The sequence below is a fragment of the Pelmatolapia mariae genome, linkage group LG7 (assembly GCF_036321145.2).
Source record: "Pelmatolapia mariae isolate MD_Pm_ZW linkage group LG7, Pm_UMD_F_2, whole genome shotgun sequence".
Lineage (NCBI taxonomy): Eukaryota > Metazoa > Chordata > Actinopteri > Cichliformes > Cichlidae > Pelmatolapia > Pelmatolapia mariae.
The window spans coordinates 8,160,582-8,179,821 of record NC_086233.1 but is presented as its reverse complement, the minus strand read 5'-3'; the positions used below and the strand labels follow the sequence as shown (position 1 = coordinate 8,179,821).

Genomic DNA, 19,240 nt, shown 5'->3' with positions numbered 1-19,240 from the left:
GAACGTGAAAACACACAAAAACCTAATACAAAGCAGTGACACAAGGCATAAGAAAAGGGGAGCAATGTACTGTATGTAATGACACAGACAGGATAAAGTAAGGTAAATACAAAGCTAGAGAAGCTTATTTGTTTAATATTTTATCTTAAAAAATCACGAGTTTACAATTAACAGGTCTAGTTATGGGTTAATGCCAACAACCCATAAACCATAAACATTCCCAAAAAAGTGAAAAATAGTTTAGTATAACATTTCAACTTAAATATGAATAGTTCCTATTTAATGCAACTTTGACTGCTTTTGCATTTATTCACATGGGACAAGTTAGAAACAAAAACATGTCATGGTGGTGTTGTGTAGCAGGCTGGAGTTGGACCCAGATGCAAGACTCAAACACAAAAGAGATTACTGAAAGAGGCAGCTTTTATTTGCAGCAACAAAGCACTAAACTAAATACATGAAAACAAAACCTAACATTGGAAACTGGGAACTGAAAACTATTGTGGAATAAAAAACTAGGAACTGGGGAGAAAGCAAGGAGAAGTCAATGGCCAGCGTTGGTATTGGCATGGTGTGGCGTGGTGGCAGTATTGGACGGAGGCCCTTGGGCGGCTTGAATGGTGGCTGGTGTTGACAGGGATGGGAACCCTTGAGCAGTGCAGGATTGTGCAGTGCAGTGACCACTGGTTCAGGCAGAGACAAACCAGATGGAGCAAGGACCACTGGTGGAGCAGAACCAGAAAGTGCAAAGAGCTCTGGCTAGCTGGAGCTGTGCAGGGCACACAGCCTGTTAAGGATGCAGCAGCTAGGGCTACACAGCACATGAGGCTTCTCAGGCTCAGGCTGCAATGTGGAGTCCATGGCTAGCTGGGCAACCTCGCCTGACCCCCAGCGGAGACAGGTGGCTGGGACGCCTCAGCTGAGCCCCCAGCAGAGAATGAAACGAGAACCTCTGGGGTACCAGAACAATCTAAGGCCTCAAACTCAGTCTCTGAATTCCACCTGGGCAAAGTTTCAATTTTTAATTGGCCCAGTTTAGCTGCACAACAGTTCCAGAAAAACTGTTATTATCCGGAAGTGGGTAACAAAGCCTCGGAATAAACAATCTCAAGGCCCTTATCCATTAGCAGCTACTCGGATCGACTCACCACGGATCACCACAACTTGGCTTGGATCGACTGGTTTCCCATTACAACCTAGTACTACCTTGTGTGCATGCTTGTCAACATAGCAATGCATCTGCACGTCCCACGACATCAATAATGTGCGATATGAAGACTAAAGGTGGACATTTAGGCAAGAATATACCTACTGCTTGGTCTGTGGCTTTTCGTCAGACTCAAGGATCACAGCATTTTTTTCTTTGGGAGCTATTTCCCTCGTTGCTGGGTTTCAAAGATGGCGGTTTTGATTTTCGTGAATGAGAAGCTCTCATGACTCATTGAGTGACACTACTGACCAGCCAATCAGTGTCATGCAGTGTGACGACATCACATTTTAGTACCTGCTCAGATCGTTTGGAACCCCGGCTGAGCAGGTACTGAAAAAGTACCTGGTACCAGGTACTATGACCTAATGGAAAACCGTGGTAAACTGTGCCGAGTCAATGCGCGCAGGTACTAACAGAAAAGGGGCTATAAAGTTTCCAGGCTTGGGAGGAGTGTGAAGAAAACAGTCTTCTAAATTCTCTGAGCTGGAGTTACCAGTCTCTGTAGTAATACTTCCAGGCTTGGAAGGAGCATGATGAAAACTATTTTTTTAAATGGAGGAAACGGCGTCAGAATAAACAGTCTTAGAATCTAAACACTCAGACTCAGGACAGCTCAGTCTTTTCAAAAAACTTGGGACCTGGAGGAGGAGAGACATGGAAAATTTCTTCCGCTGCTGCAGCTGCAGTGATGTAGAAGACTCCTGCTGCTGTGGTGATGTAGTAATGGAGGAATTAAGCTGCAGCGCCATGGAAGAGGAGGACACGATGACCTGGGCCAGCTCTCAGTGCCCCCTTAGCCTGAGTCAGGGAACAGCCAAAATCCTAAGCCATACATGTAAACAAAACCTAACATTGATTGGAAACTGAGAACTGAAAACTAGAAACCAGGATCAGGAACTGGGGAGAAAGCTAAGAGAAGAGAGGGACACAAGGACAGCAGGGGAATACACAGCAATGTGAGACAACACAACAACAGGCAGAGGAAGACAGTGGACTAAATACAAAGAGACGTAACAGGGAGGAAGCAAAACTGAATACAATAAACACAGGACATGGGACTATCAAAATAAAACAGGAAACATGCACACACACTAAGATGTGGGGTTGACACTGGGACTGGGAACGAGACAGACATAGGGACATAGCCAACTGGGGAGACAGAAAGGAAACACGGAAATCAGACACCGGAGATAAATGAACATGAAGACAAGGGAGACTAAATATGAAATGAGGAAAACAGGGGAGGAACAGTATCAAAAACCTAAAGACTAGAACTATAAATATAACCTGAGCAGATAGTAACTAAGAAAATTAGAAATACAAATGTTTAAACTGAAAACTTAAACAAAAGCCTAAGACTTAGAAATGCTGGTACCATGACAAAATAAGAAGATGATCAAAGTGTCTCATGTACCAAATCAGTTCAGATATGTACTGTAAGTCATGAGTAATCAGTCAGGGGGGATAAAGTGGACCTGCAGATTTAATTGGAGCTTCCTGCCCTTTAATCGTGCTCACTGGGCTTTCAAATTCCTTTTGTGTCTCATATGCCTGCACAATGACCCTCTTGAACACACAGTGCTCAGCTGATGTTTGGTTTTAATGGATGTGGTGGTGACTGCTTGTGTGTCTGTGTGTAAGAGAGCAGGATTTTTTATTTAATACATAGTATAAGACATATAATCAGAATTATTTTATTGTATCTGTGGGTTATAGAGATACATAATTTCTTTCCCCTTTGAAAACTTGTGAATTTTCAGACGCAGTGAACCAAGCCACACTCTGTGAAACAGGGCAAAGTAGGCTTCTTTAATTAAACTCAAGATCAAATTCAACACATTTCTTAAGTCTTCAAATAGCTTAAGTTCAGATAGCATGTTAAAGTTTAAACAGTAAATCTTAAAGTTCTGTATTTTTATATATATGAATGGCCTGTATAGCTGTTTGGTATAGTACTTGCACAACACGAGTGTTTGGTGATTTCTGTGCACATTTTTCTTAGTAATATTTGTTGTTGTTTTTTCTTCTTTCTGGATGAAAGAGGGAAGTTAAAAAAATCGAGGCAGTGTGAAAAAACGTTTCAGTTCTCTTTATTTGAAGAAATATTAAAATGATGTTAATCAAAAACACATCAACAATCAAAAATTTACGTCTTTAAAAACATTTTGAAATAGACCATTCAGCATTATATAAACTTTTTCTGCTGTTAGAGCTTTAAGCCAATCAGCAAAGAGTATATTGGGACGCTGTCGAGTAGGTTGCCAGGCAATGAACCAGACAACCATCCTGTTTGTGCCTGATGGAGGGAAAGCTTTGTGTAAAATGAAAAGTTTTTGAAACGTTTAACCTGACCCATTCAACCTGACCAGTCATAAAGGGAAACTCACACAATATATACACAAGAGAGTGAGAAGGGAAGTAGAAACACATGGGGAACACAGCTGGGACTAAACACACTGAACACAGGATGAGAAACTGTCAAAATAAAATAAAAAACACTGAGGGAGAACACACATGGATACACATGACAGACAGGGGAGACATGGGAACAGAAAAGGGAGACGAGAGACAAAGAAAGAGAAAGTGAGCTAGAGAAATGAAGGGAAGCACAGACATGACTGAGGAAACATACACAAAGGACATAACAGACTCTCAGATGAGACACAGGAATGAGCCAGAGGCAAGAAAACATGAACTAGAAATACAAAAAATCTTAGAAATAAAAAAAAAAGACTAAACTTGTCAGCACCTGACAGTGTCTGTTTTCTTCTTAATTCTTCAGCTTCACCTTAAATCACCACTTAGACCTTTGAAACCTGGACACAGCTGATTCTTTCAACAGGTCAATAATTGCTGAAGTCCTGATTTCAACTCTATTGAATATTTGCAGATTACAACCAGTTTAAATCAACTCTTCTGCCAAGAAGAATGATCAAATATCCAGAGGTTTGCTGATGAGTATTAAAAGTGTCTGGTTTTAGGTGCCACTTTGGTAAGGGGCATTTCACGAAATATTAGCCGGACTGTATGTATATTTGTATACTTTTGACCCTGTGTGGATTAGAGAAAATCAATATAAGGAAAAATTAGAGAAAAGTACATTCAAACTTGTGCACCTAAGCTTTGTTTAAAAAAAAAAAAGATTTTATAGTGTACTATACAGTCATTCCACCCCGGAAAAAGATCAGTTCAAAGAAATCCTTAAAAGCTCAAAACTACAGTGACATTCATGTCCATGATGAGTGTATAGACACTTCTCAACCCACTTCTAAACATGACTGTAATTAAATAATTTTGGTTTTAACAGAATCTGTTTTGAGTTCTTTTAAATGTAGTAACTGGATCCTAATGGTGTCACAGCAATATTGCACCTCAGATAATAGAGAGCAAACTTTTTTTTTAATACACCTGTGTTTTGTACATTTTTTAATGATCCAGCTAACATCTCATTAAACAGTCAAGAGATGAGAAAACATCATCACGCTGGGAAAGCATTGCATTTTTGTGTTCTGAAATTGAATATAAAACTTTACATCACTGCACCGTAAGGAAGTATAAAAGGAAACACAAGTGAATGTGATCTTTACACAGTTTTAGCCTTTTAGGAACACAGAGTGATGCTGTTTGAACTGAATCATGATTTTTCTTTTCTTTCCAGTGTAGCCATTAGTATAAACTGCATAATCTGGGTGTCCAGTTTATCTGTCCATGGCTTCTCTTCTCTTTCCTGTCTTGCAGGTTTACTACAAAACTTTTTTCAAAATGAGTGCTATTCAGATTAAGAAAAAGGCATCCTTACTTTGCCGTGATAAACATTCGAAGGAGAGCAAATGAAGAAGGGTGAGAGTAATATGTTCTTTTTGGCTTTTTTCCCTGTGAACTAATATAGTCTGCCAGTTCTATTATGAAAGTTATGGTAATATCACCGCATGCAAGTGACATAGAATTGAAGGCACTACAGCAACTTTGTGAGCCAGATTTTTCTCATGAATTAACAGGGGCCCACTTTCCTCTGAGCTACATTTTGAACGTCATCCCATTCTTTTAAAGATCGTGTTTCAAATAACAGATTGTCTGAATAATTACTTTCTCTTCTTTTATGGAAGAAAAATCAATAAATGACTGCAGTGAGGTTTTTTTGTATTTACCTCAACTCAGCAATTTTAGCGCCACTGCTTTTTTCCCCTCCGCGTTACTTACAATGTTTTTCAATGCCACATGAAATTTAAGACTTATCTGCTTACTTGTTCAGATTTTTAAAATTCAAAAATTGCATCAAAAAGTAAAATGTAATATTTTTCTTGAGAATTTCCACACATAGCGGGCCATCTCCATTCACCATGGAAATATATGTAGTTAAAGCACCAAAACATTAGAACATTACTTTTCTTGAATGTACTTTTTCTGAAATATTTAACAATTTATGACAAAAATCGGCCAGAATTTCCAGAGACAGAGGGGAGTGATTAAGACAAGCAGAAAAGCTATTAGTTCCTCTTTACTGTGCAGCAGAGGCCGCTATTTTTATTCCATAGCCATAATATATCATCAGGTATGCTTCAGAACTTGTCACATTTGAAAAATAAAGCTCGCCATTTAGTTATTCTGCTTTATAAACATCATTTCAACTCTGTGACATTTTCAAAATAAAAGGCCTTAATGGGAAGCTACTGTCCTAAAATGTCTGGTTTTCAAAATGAAAGCTCCCAGATACCTATTGGAAGTAACAAAATGCTTTAGACCAGTTAGTTTTCCACAATAAAAGCCTGTCATTAGTTAGTGAACATAATAGTCATCCTCTAAAATATAACAGATATTGAAAGGAAAAGGCCATATTAGGCTACAGGAACCAAGATGCTTTTAGGTGTTTATTGCTGCAGCTCGTCAATTTTACAATCTTCAGTCATCTATCACCCTTTGTCTTTTTTAGTCATCTTTTTTAGCTGCAACTTTTAAGCAGAATAAGTGAACAGTAACACCAAAAAATCCACTGCAGCTGCTCCAGGAATTCCATATCCTAGCTGATTGTGTCACGGTCCTGGGTCTGCGATCCAGTGTTTTGTGTTTTATTCTGTGAATTATGGTTTTCTGTTTATAGTACACGTTGGCGTTTCTGTGTTATGCTTCCTGTTTTACTTTGACAGTCTGTGTCCCATGTCGGTGTGTTCTGCTTTGCTTCCTTGGTTCCTGGTTTTTTAGGTTTCTGGGTCTCCTCTGTGTTCTTAGTAAAGGTCTACTCTGCTCTCCGTGGGTTGTATGTTTAGACTTAGTTTTCTGTCTCAGTGTCAAGTCTGCGTTTCTCTGTTATGCTTCTTGTTTTACTTTGACAGTCTGTGTCCCATGTCCGTGTGTTCTGCTTTGCCTCCTTGGTCTCGTTATGTCTAATTTGTCCCAGCTGTGTTTCCCTCCTGTTTCTCACTCCCTCGTTACCGCATGTGTATTTAAGCTCTGTGTTTTTTCTGCTTTTTGCTGCTCCGTCTGCGTTTCACGCTGCGTTTCGTCCTCCATTTTGCCTCTGCTTGTCATCCCGTTTCCTCCACATTCCAGGTTTTCTAGTTTCTTGTTTTCAGTTTTGTGTGAAGTTTCATTTTCCCCGTTTGAGTTTTTTCAGTGTAGTCGCTGCTATGTTCAGCTCCTGTTTGTATTTCGTTTTTGTCCCTCTGTAAATAAAGTTAACTCTTAATAAGTCCTTTGCCCGTGCCTGCACTTGGATCCTCAACCGCTCCATGCTTCACGTCTGCCTTGTCAGGTGTGACAGATTGTACTGGTTTCAACATTTGTTTGTTCATATCTCATATTTAATTACACAACAAAAATGTTTTTCATCTGCATTAAGAAATAAAAAAAAAATGCACTAATTATCTAAACACATTAAACTTAAGTTTAGATATTTTTGGCTCTCCAATGATATCCCAAATTTACAGATATATGATTTGAATAAATAGGTTTTAATAAAGCAGCACAGCTTTTATATTTAGCACTGTGCTTACAGTCCATCATTTGGGCTACACCAAATGATGTTATTGTAAAAGTCATTTCATCATTTCAAGAAGGGAAGAATCTTCCCTTCTTGAAGAATAGTGTTTACTCAGGTAACTTTGTTGTCTTTTAATAAAAGATTGTAGTGTATTGTGAAAACACACCTAACTGGCAGCTCTTTAATATTGCATATACAATAAGTCCCATTATTAATTTAGATTTTAAGCAAAAATCATTTTCTGACCTAACTTTGTAAGAGGTTAAGTGCAGTTAGATGTGTCTTTGCTTCATGTGGGCTCATGCCACAGGATTGTGCAGAAAATATGATAATGTCAAAATGCTGCTGATGGCCCTCACTCAAGCAGGAGGGTTGTTAACATTCTTTGTGTTCACATATATGCTCACAATCCTGGTGTCTTAGTTAGAAGCTGTCAAGCTTTACAATGAAAGCCTAGAGCTCTTGAACTTGTTACCTTTTAGTGGTTAGTGCCTCATTACTGCTGATTAGGAGACAGTAAATAGGTCTGTGTGAATGTGTGGTTGCTGATGACTCCATCAGTTTTCGCCCAGGAGAGGTTGCAGTCCACAGATGAATGCATGAGTAACTCAGGTGACACGTACCAACCTCACATCCTGGAATGCCTCGACATGAACACCACTACACATCACAAAGTAAATGCTGGTTAATGTTTTGATATCACACTATTTCAATAACCTCCTAGTACAAAGAATGATGTAGTATAAGACCTGAAAAACAAACAAACAAGACATCTGGATTTCTCCTTATGTCATCATTAATCTCCTGAATACAGAGCATGTGCTGTCTGCTAAGGGTATTTACACCATACCAAAGCTGCTTCCCCTTAGTCAGCAGGTGCTAATTGACAGGCAGAGGACAACCAATGTGACTTAATGCTGTACTTTTAGAAGCAGTATTTAACAGAAGACTTGGAGCAGAAATGCCATCAAAAGTTCATGAATTGCCTTTGAAATTAATAAATGTCCCCTCATCATATTTATGAGGACCAATTGTGCATCTCACCTTTTATGCATTTTTTGATGACTCATCAAATATGCAAATGCAAATGTGACTAACCTCCTGTCCGGGTCACTGCAGGTGATAAGTGGGAGCAAAACACAGCAGGTCATTTTTAAATTATCCTGACAGCAATAAACCGAGAAAGTATTACTTTCAGTCAGCAGTGATGCAATGATAGAGGACAAAGGCAAGCAATTTAGACTTGTCTAAACTAACTGTAAAGATGTGCATAATGTGCAGATCCTCCTTATGCTGTAAAAACAACTTTGACATTTAAGGTTGAAGAACAGTGGACACAGTTGGATTGAAATCATAAGTCAGGCCAGGAGTTAGACTCCACCCCAGGCCACTCTGTTGACCTGGGATAGAACAATCGCTACACCATATTTCCTCTTAATGATTATGTTTGTTTATGTTTTCTCTCATATTCATTAAATGAATATGAATATAACACATTATAGGTATTTACAAAGTCTGCAGGGATTTTCTTAACTAGTGCAACATCTTATCCATCATTTGCTTCCAAACTAGTGAAGAACACAAATTGATAATAAATTCTGTGGTAGCACCCAAAGTACCGTCACCCAGAAAATCCAAGGGATTCTACCTGTATCTGTGTGTGCTGCTAGTTTTCTTCTGCAGATGTGGACCAGCCAATTTTTCAGCCCTAGCCATCTAAACTGGTCTTCCAGAATGTCACTCCTGGACAGATGTGCAAGTTTCCACTATGTTTCCTCAACAATGACAAGGTATAGTAATTAATAAGATAGATAAAAAGTACATTATTTTTAACACTATATGGCTGGTGAGCTGATATTTTAATGACAACAGAACAAGTGAAACAAAAAAGCGTACATTCCAGTGCTCATGCAACAATTGGATCGCCATTTGAAAAAAGAAAATGTTACATTTTGTGTGGAGTGTCAGGTTGTTTGTACAGACTGGAAAATGACTGGAAAAGGTCATTATTGATTGCAGGAGATCTGTACAAGACACCACCAAGGAATGATTAATAAATCATCACTAGCTTTGTGTTTGCTGCTGTGTTGGGTTTTTGCAATTTTCTAAAGTTTAGATAATTTTTTTCCAAGGTTTCACGGCAAGTGAAGCTGGAGCAGCAGGACTCAGACTATTTCTGTGTTGTCAGTCCAAATGATTGACGTGTCAAGGTTGCACCAGGAATGGAATGTGACTGTCACAGTCTTCTTCAGTCCACGTGAAAACAAGGTATAGGAGACATTCACATTTGACTGGGGCATACAATAGTTAAGCTAAGAAGGATCGAATCAGCCAACAAAATACAGTGTCACAACAGGGTTGATATAAAATCGTTAGTTTAAGATGCCTGTGAGGAATCAGGGTCATCTATATCTCAAAATTATTTAACAACTCCATCAATTATGCATGGATTTTGTGCGTTTACATCAACCTGTTCACTCTGTCTTTACAGGACTACCACCATAGACTGATTTGTGTGACAGACATGGAAAAGACTGAGATTCCAGTCCAGGCCATTGGGCTACGTGCCATTCTTGACTTTCCAGACAAGATTAACTTGCCTGTCTGTCCTGTGAAAGCTTCAACTTAGAAAACTCACTTTGTTTTCAACACAGGAAACAGCAACGCCGAGTTCAGGATTCATAGGGAGAGGTGAGAGCCAACAGAAGAAGGGCTGTCTGTCTGTTTTCTATATTAGGTGATTTTCAAAGTTAACTAACTTATGGCTCCTTAAGGTTGTACAGAATTAATAAGTGAACAGAAACCGTTTGGCTTACCACCTTATCAAGAATTACATAACAGAGTGTTGGGTATACCTCTAATTAGACTTTGCAGTAATTATTGTTAGCTAATTAAAAGTTCTCTTGAACATTTCAGTTTCTAAAACAGTCACGTATAATTCAAGACCTTTTTCAGTGACACCTGAGTCTGGGACTCTTGATGTAGGTAAGGGCATGCAGGTGACTGTGGTTTTCCACCCAATGAATATAGGAGACCATAGGCAGGATCTACAACTGCACCACAACATCAGTGAGAACAAAACTGTGAGGCAAATTGCTTAAACAGAAGTTGCATATTTTGAGGGTTTTTTTTTCACTTGTTTCCAAGACTGTGTGTTACCCAAAATATATTCAGTTTAGCTTAATTGAAAGTTGACTGCAAATGGAGTATAATAATAATATTCTGTTGTTATCTTTCTGTGAAACTTCAAAATATAAAGAAACGCTTCCTTGTTTATTCTTACAACTGTCAAAGCCATGAATGGAAGATTTCTCCAAATCTTGTCAGTAATCAGCAGTGTCAACTAACAGAATACGTTTTTTCCTTTAATCACAATGGTGAACACTGGAATAAGATTCTGTTTCTCTAGCTGTGGTGATGCTGAAGCAGAGACCAGTGATGGCACAAACAAACACACAAAACTATGGTCACATGAATGTCATATGCGGGAATTCCCTGCAGGCAGATATGAAGACAGCTTGTTTTATACTGTTCTTTGTGTGTATCTGTGTGTTTTAGTGTTTCTGTCACATTTCCAGTCTTAGCAATGTTTTCTATTCCCACACCTGTCTCTAGCAGACAGATTGCTGGGGATAATCAAAGTATTTGCTCATTGTCCTTTTTCTGTCTTCTTTTTGCTTCTTGATCTAAACATGCGTGTTTAAAAAAATGTGTATACATGAAAATAACTGGTTTTGCATTTAAGATTCATGACCTTTTGACTTAAGATGTAACAGATGAGTGCATATTGTTACATGTTGCATCAACGGAGTAACATTGCTAAATATCTGTCTGCAGCATGCTGTAGCAGAAAGGCTCAGTATAGGATTACATTTAATAAGAACTCTGACTCATGCTAAGCTAAGCTGAGTCCTAGAATAAAATTATGCCAAATGAGCTTAATAGGTCCCCTTTAATAAACGAGTCCATTTGTATCCCAGTGCAGTAAACTAATGAATCATTCATCCCTTCTTAGTTTACGTAATGTTGTTGCTGGATAAATGGTTGTTTTGATACAGGGTGATAATTTTATTCTTTTTTTAATTTGTGTTATGATAAATCTACTCATTTGTGATAAACTTGTTAAATGTGTTTGTGACTGATTTGCTAGGCTTTAGCCACACTTATACCAGACCGCAGCTTGATGCACAGCAGTCACATGATTTAAGGATAATCTTAGTTTCCTTCACAATTATCTAGACTCTTTAACATCAAAAGCAAAAAGATGAAGCCTTTGACTCTTCTGGTACATGCACAAGGGGATCAATTAACCTTGAATGCATAAAGTTGCTGGCTTTTTATCCTGTTCAGCAGAAAATGCAAGAGGTAATTTAACTGGAAATTAGTGGTTTTAAAGTCTTCATCTCACCTCATTTTAAATATCTCATATCAATTTAGAGAATAGTAGTGCAATTTTAACCTAGGCGGGTTCTCAGGATTTAATGGTACGCTACAAAGGGTTCAGTGTAGTTTCATAAGAAGCTCAGCTCACAGCAAGCCACATACAGTTATGAACTATAATTCATTCTGATGATCGAGCACTTTGTCTGCCACATAAATATTGCACACTAAAAATAGCAATAGCAAAAAATGACTAGCTGATAGTTAAGTGGATTAATCTCTGAGATGCTTCACTCACAACCAAATCAGACTTATTCCTGACCCAAAACGGCCACATCAAAAGCTCATTTAAAGCTAATTTCATCTACCTGGCACTGTATCCTGCTGTCTTAGGAGAATAATTCCGTGGTGTTTAACAAATGCAGTTGAAGAGCTTTGTGGCATGCAAGAGACTCCAAACTTATTAGCTATTTAACACCTGGGTGGATATTTTTTGTGTACTAACTCTATGTGTGTCTGAACTTGGGTGAATATGAGGGAGAATCTGGCTGCATGGTGGGTAAACACTCATTCAGTTATCAGTAATAGTCCTTAAAGTCGACAGTATTCTTCTTAAGAAAAACTGTCTGTTTATTACTGGATAAGCTGTTCTGACTGTGGTTGTCGTTTTATGACTGTGTTACCATTCCCTGGAACTCTTGATTTAGCTAGATAGCTCTCCATATGTTTTTTTTTTTTATCTTTTTTTTTAATCTTCAGTTTTTGCGTGACCTTAAAGGAGCAAGGGTGCTGTGTGGCTACTTAAACTAGCAGGTTTGTTGTAGGAGGGACAACAGTATTCAGTAGCATTAAGCTTTTATAGTTGGAGAGCCAGCCCCGATCCAGAACACCACTTACAGCCCATCAAGAGACTATCATTTTTAATTTAGCACCTTTCTCTGCCTCCCTCACTCTCATGTATGTTTCAGATCAGCATGCTGCAGAAGTCGTTATTCTGCTGAGGGAGCTTTAGCATAGGCTAGCAGACACAGTCTGTGTTGCTGTTTATGTTAGTATGTGTTGATTTGCATGTACATTGCACGATAGCACTTAACGCTGGAATGGTTCCTGCCGTCATTTAAAAGCTGGTGCAGCTTTAAAAAAAAAAAAATTTTGCTTAGCTGAGTTGTTTTTCATTATGGTGAGTTAGACAGTACTTGTTCTGTCTTAAAAGTCAGTGGAGACTCATCTGCTCCAGTACACCCCCATCCACCCAATGCACTCCCTCTCCTGTGTCACTTCTTGCTGGTTTAAATGAAAAGAAGGACAACTCTTGGGGAGCACTGAGGCATCTGCTTTGACGGAGCTTTAGTGCTGAGGGGGACTTGAGCATAGCAGCTTTAAAAAAAGACAGCACACACACACAAACAGGAAGCAACTGCACAACACACACATGCTCAAGGCTGCATGCTCACACACGCACACATGCACACACACACACACACTGCTGTTTGTGTCGTAATCAAAGGTAGCTGAGAGGTCTGTGAAGTTCCACTGCTGTGTACATAGAGAAATTATGTGAAGAGAAAGCAAACGAGGGGGAGAAGGGCTGGTGGACAGCAATGATGAAAGCTTTGCAATAAGCTGCAGCTCTCCCTGCCTGTCAGCTGCTGTCATAGCATCCGGATGCTGGGAGATAATTGCTTTTTCTTTCTGGATCCCCTAGTTCGTCATTCTCGCTGCCTCATTTCCTTCTATCACTCATCCTCCGTCTTGTGTGTTTTCTTTTCTTGTTTCTACTCGGTCCGATGATATCACATCATTTTGTAGACTTTCTAGCAGTGTAAAAGAAAAGAATCGGCCTCCCTTAGGACCTCTGCCAGGCTAATTTTTTATTCTTTCTCTCTGCCTCTGGGTAGATGATTGAGATCTCTGTGATAACTGGCCCAGTGGAAGCAAACACGGGAACTCCTTGAATTCTAATGTGTGTCTTTACTGTCTGGAACGCTCAGTCATTGTATAGATTTTACCAGCGTACATTCGTCACAGTCTGGTTTGGTTGGTTTTTCTGTTTCTGGTCAAAAAGGCTGTGATCACTTGGTTTAAAAAGTAAAGAAGTCAGATTGGAAGCATTGTGCTACAAGTGAAGCTTTTGCAGTACTCACAAATAAGGCTTTTCAGGTGCCAGTTAATCAGTTCTTCTCACTTGTGTTAAACCCCAGGGCAGAGATGGATTAAAACTGTCCTATCCAGTCTGCAGTGAGCATAAAGCTAATAGGATCACTCATCTTATGAAACACATTTGCATATCTGTTGTGTTCTGTTTCTTTTAAAGAGTGTTCATAGATTTACTCATATGTTATTGACCAATAAAACTGTCCTTAAAAACTGAACGTTGAACGATGAAAAGAAAAAGAAATACCCCAGGTGGTGTTTCTGTGTAATTTTCTATGTAATTTAAAACTCCTATGTCTCATGTTAGCTGGAATTAAGATGATGCATACAAAATAAAATAAATGGATTCACAATATTCAGATCTTACAGATGGGTAAATGATATTTGACATTTTTTCTGCATGCTGTGTACACTGTTTCTCAACATCTGTTGTTGTTGTGAAACTGCTTTTAAGTTGATGGCCCCATAACTTTGGGTACTGTTTGTTAGCAAAACTACATCCTTGTTCCTTTAAACACTGTTGGATTCAAATATCAGCAGGAGCATACTTATGCCATTCCAAACCTCAAGATAAAGTTTTTCCAGTATCAGACAGGAGTCACATTTCTAATCCTTAACTAATTTAGAAATTGGATTTCGCTCACTATCCAGCAGGGAAACCTAATCCCATTCAAATTATTATTTGTGTAAACCTAATTTAAGAGAACTTGTTCTTTTGTTGCAATACATTGTGCATTCTTTGTGTTTGATCCAAAAAGGCATGAGGTACAAAACTGAGAGTTCAAAGAAATCATAAATGGCAAGTTTCCATGGCTGTCAGTTCACTTTAATCCCATTTTCATTTCATTTCAAGAAATCTCTCTTAATTTCACTGCTGTATGGTTAAAACATCAGAAAAAGACATAAATCAGTGTTCAGTCTTTAGAATTCAGAAAAAAAACTTTAACCTTGGTATACAAATACAGAAAAGAATAAGTAGAGTGTTTGTACAGACTAAGATGCCCGTCCTTCTGCTTTGAATGTAAACAAACACATGTTCAATTTACATATGGCCTTATTCTTGGTGGCTTTATACAAAACCTAGTTTTGCATTGTACTTTTTGTTGCTGGTTATTGTTGCTCTTTGCTGCACTGTTGGCAGTGTGCACATATGATGGGACCCTGTTTGTCCTGCAAAATGAAGAGACTGTGGTTCTTCTGGCTTCTTGAAAAACATGTTTGCCATACCCACACGTATGTGTGATGTACTGGTATTTTAATCATATTTATTTTCCACTTGGTGTTTTTTGACATTGTAAGTTTCCCACTATTCTCCACCCGCATTCATGTCAAGACACTGAAGATTAAAGTTTAAATAAATGAAGTGAAAGTTTTCCATGAATGTCAGGCAATATTGTGAATAGATTGACTCAAACTGAGCACCACAGTTGTTAAGTTAATTTCTTGTGGCCTATATGCCACCACGTCTGTGACACTCTGTGTCTCATAATAAACACTGCAGTGTCTTGTGCTCAGGAGAACATGTGTACATTAGCCTGCATGGGTTTTGTGAGGAACTGAACATCCATCTTGAACCTGATTCTATTTGGTTGGATAAGACCTATAGCTCACTGTCCAGTACATGCACAGTGTCCCTCGCCAACAGGAACAATATCCCTCTTCAGTACCGCTGGACTGTGTGGTTCAGCCAGCAAGAGGAGGACCTAAACTTACTGAGGTATTTATGGACACATGCAAAATGTTTTAAGAGAGGCTACAGAGGAATATGTTTGTCACAAGACAAGTTTGATCGTTCTGTCTCTATGTAGCAAGTAGAATTCTCTTCAGTATTATGTTTCTTTTTTATCACAGCATGTGTTGCCAGAAATAGCTCAGGTACTCATCACGTTTTTCTGTCAGCAGCTCCTTGTTCTTCTCCTTGCTTCTTTTTCTCTCTGACCCTCCACATTCACTCTTTGTTATACTTTTCACCTTCTCACCCTCCCTGTTTCTCTCTAGGGAGGGCTCAGTGCTTGAGCAGGAGGCAGAAGGAGAGTGGGAGCAGTTGCTTTTTCCATGTGAGTCTGACCCCACAGGGGTCCATTACCTCGCACTGCAGTCCAGAGACCTACAGGAATACAGACCAGCTTTTGGCCTTCCCAGATAGCTGCATAACTGTGGAGCCTATTAAGTTTTTAATGTGTATCATATGTTTTCATCACAAAAATATTTCCCTTCTTAATATCCTCTTCATTGTCTTTGTGGGTCTTTCTGTAGGACATGTATTGCTGTATGGCATCAAAGCTGCATTGTGGCTGTGAGAACAGAGTGTTGAATCGGTTAATCACATCTGAGGTTAAAACTGTCACAAAGAGTTAAAATTCAAACCTGTTTTTTTGCATGTAAACCCCGTGTGACTCCTCGGTAACAGTAGGGTCCCAGACTGGACTGTTTCTGTTCAGGGACCTTCAGACAGAATGACCCATTCTGACACCACCGCCCCCACCTTTCTCTGCTAGTGTCGTCTCTCCTCAACTCTGCCCAGTTCCCTGGACAGATGGAGAGAGGGCACAGATGAAAAAGAGGCAGAGAGGATGAAAGTGTCATGGTGAGAGAGAAAACAGTCTGTAGACCAGTTACTACACAATGTTTGAGAGGGCATTTGAGGAAAAAATGGTCAGCAGTCTATGTATGAATACACCTATCCAGTTACCCACACACACAGAGACAGACACCGGTGTGTGTGTGTTTTTATAGCTAAACTTGACAAATGAATCAATTGTATTCTTCTTCAGGCTTGTTATTCTAACTTTTGCATTTGTTTCACTAAATAATCCTTCTTGTCTTCACATGGTTCAGAAGGGAGAAATATTGTCCAACAACATAGCAAATTTCACAATCATCTTCAAGCCTGAGGATGCCAAACTATATACTGCGATGTCACAGGTCAGTCCACAGCTAGAAGAAAATTATGATCATTCAGGTTTCACACACACACACATACAGCAGTGCATGTATGTGTATCTTGCAGTGCTGACTGAGATATCCTACAGCTTCTGGATGAAACATGCACATCTGAACTAGTGTACTGTAAAAGCTTAGTTGTTTAAGAAAAAGTAAAAGATAATACTCATTTGGTGTCCTTTGGAGTAACCAGATATTCAATATTGCTGTATTGAACATGAAGATGTGATGAAGTGCAAAATGCAGTAACTTCCACAGTTATTCTACTTTGGCTGCAGAGTTTGAGATGTACAAACCAATTTTTTCCACTTGTTTAGTCATAAAAACAAAAGACCCAATCACACATAGCCAAATAAACAACAACAGGATTGGAAGTGAGAAGATAATGAACCAAAAGTATTTTGAGTGCATTTATAGCAAACTGACAGCAACAGCTGTTTCCTCATCTCAAACCCTTCATACACCCCTGGATATAACTCTTCTTTTGTGTGTTCTTTCAACCTTGCAATTGATTACTTTGACAGCTACAAGCACACCCTATACCCCTGCTGTAAATTGAAAGCTTTAGCTTTCTCATAAAAGAATCTCCTTCCCTCTGTGGGTTAGTGCAGACGACTTACAGATAAACAAGTCTGGGTAGCAAACCATGTCTGTCTGTTTGTTTGTTTTTTCAGGGAACGACAGCTCTTCTCCAGTGTGTCTGTTTTATCTTCCCTTTTCCTCAACTGTGTGATATGCTCAATCAAAGGAAACAGCACAATTGTTCTTCATAAATCCACCTTCGTGACGATGAACTCTGTGCCCAAATTTAGTCATCTCATCTAAGTGCTAGTAAAAGATTGTTGACAGTTTTGCATGTGGCCTTCATGTGTGTCGTTTGAGCCGGAGGTCAGATTTACATTAATTTTCATGTTTTCTGCGGTGGGTGATGACCTGACGAGCATAGGACAAGGACAGAGAGACAGGAGACTCCTGTGCCTTATTTCCTCACTTTGCAAAAAGCCTAAGAAACATATAAAGCAAAACAGAAGACTAGATCTCATGTGGCCTTTGCATTGATTAGATTTAGTACTTTAACGTAATGTAACACCAACCATAACACCAAATAGTGATGGGATTTCCGGCTCTTTCGGCTCCGAACCGGCTCTTCAGGTTGTTTTGTTGCTTTAATTAATTTATTATTACAATAATATAAAATTATGCAAAAAAAGGTATTACTAATGTAAAAAAAGTGGTTTTATTTATATATGTTTATATATAAATATATACAGTGGCCCCTAGAGACACGTACAAACTCCAAAAAGCACGTACAAACTCTAAAACACATTTCTAGCGTTAACTGAACTTCCAAAACAGAGCTACCTAGATCACTTAAATTACACAATTGAAAGCATATGTGTATTGTTTGTGTATTTATACACAAGCACTCATATATATTCAAATAATTAAAAAAAAAAAGTTCATTTACCTCTTACTACCACACACCGGTCGTTGGTACTTGCTGGCTTGTGTAGCCTCTAGGTAACAAAAGCTCAACACTGCGCCTAGCATCCTGGAGCACTTCTGTTGTCTTTTGTACATGTTTTGGAGTTTTTACGTGCTTCTGAGGCTACGTCCACACGTACACGGGTATTTTTGAAAACAGAGATTTTCCGTTTTCATTTTAAAAAATAATCCCGTCCACATGTAAATGCAGAAATGAAGGAAAATGCTGCTAGGAGCATGCCAAAGCAACAGGTGCCGATATATTCCTAAACGTGTAGAAATGTTGGCCAATCAGAAGTCTAGAAGCCTCGGTGGGAAATAGTAAATAAAGATGGGGCATAGAAGCAGAACCGAGTCCTATATGTGGAGGGACAGTAACTGTGTGTGTCTATGTAAGCATTTAAACACTGCAGAGAGTACAATTAACAGTAACAGTATTGTAGAAATTCATTTCACCGAAACAAAACGTGGCGCACAGTGTGACGTCAAAAAAGGCGCACATCTTTGATGCTGCGTTTTCTCCGTTTTCCTCATCCACGCGTAAATGCAAAAACGGAGTTTTAGAAAATATCCACCCTGATAGGCATTTTTTAGAAATCTCCGTTTTCAAAAATACCCGGGTACGTGTGGATGTAGCCTGAGTTTTTATGTGTTTTGGAGTTTTTATGTGTTTTGGAGTTTTTACGTGTTTTGGAGTATGTACTTGCTGCTTTGTCTATAGGGGCCACCGTAAATATACTTTTATTTAGTCACTCCACATAAAATGTAATAAATAAATCATATAATACAAAAACCAACTAGTCACTGTTCAACTTTTAACTATTTAAATTTTCAGCTTTTCCTTTTAAACAAATTTAAAATGAAACAACACAAAACACTGCAAACCACAGCACAATTAAATATAAATTAAAATATGAAAAAGAAGATGCATATTCTCTGTCATATGGGCCTGCATGAATAAACTTTCTGAATCCTTTATCATCTGCAACTGAAAATAGTTGTGGATGATTACTATACCTTTCTAATGTGACGTTGTTGTCCCTGGCTCTCTTTCTCTCTCTCTCCCTCCTGCTCTGTTCCTGTGCTACGGA

General features: G+C 38.8%; 1 protein-coding gene across 1 annotated transcript in view; it reads left to right on the top strand.

Annotated features, from left to right (window-relative positions):
- The first annotated feature begins 7,735 nt into the window (after positions 1-7,735).
- hydin (HYDIN axonemal central pair apparatus protein) overlaps positions 7,736-19,240 on the top strand; it is a 61,926-nt gene continuing 50,421 nt past the window's right edge. Inside the window, 8 exon segments of the mRNA XM_065471465.1 lie at positions 7,736-7,861; positions 8,858-8,977; positions 9,320-9,412; positions 9,414-9,455; positions 9,679-9,878; positions 10,132-10,256; positions 15,237-15,438; positions 15,720-15,778. Coding sequence (XP_065327537.1) covers positions 7,736-7,861; positions 8,858-8,977; positions 9,320-9,412; positions 9,414-9,455; positions 9,679-9,878; positions 10,132-10,256; positions 15,237-15,438; positions 15,720-15,778 — 967 coding nt within the window.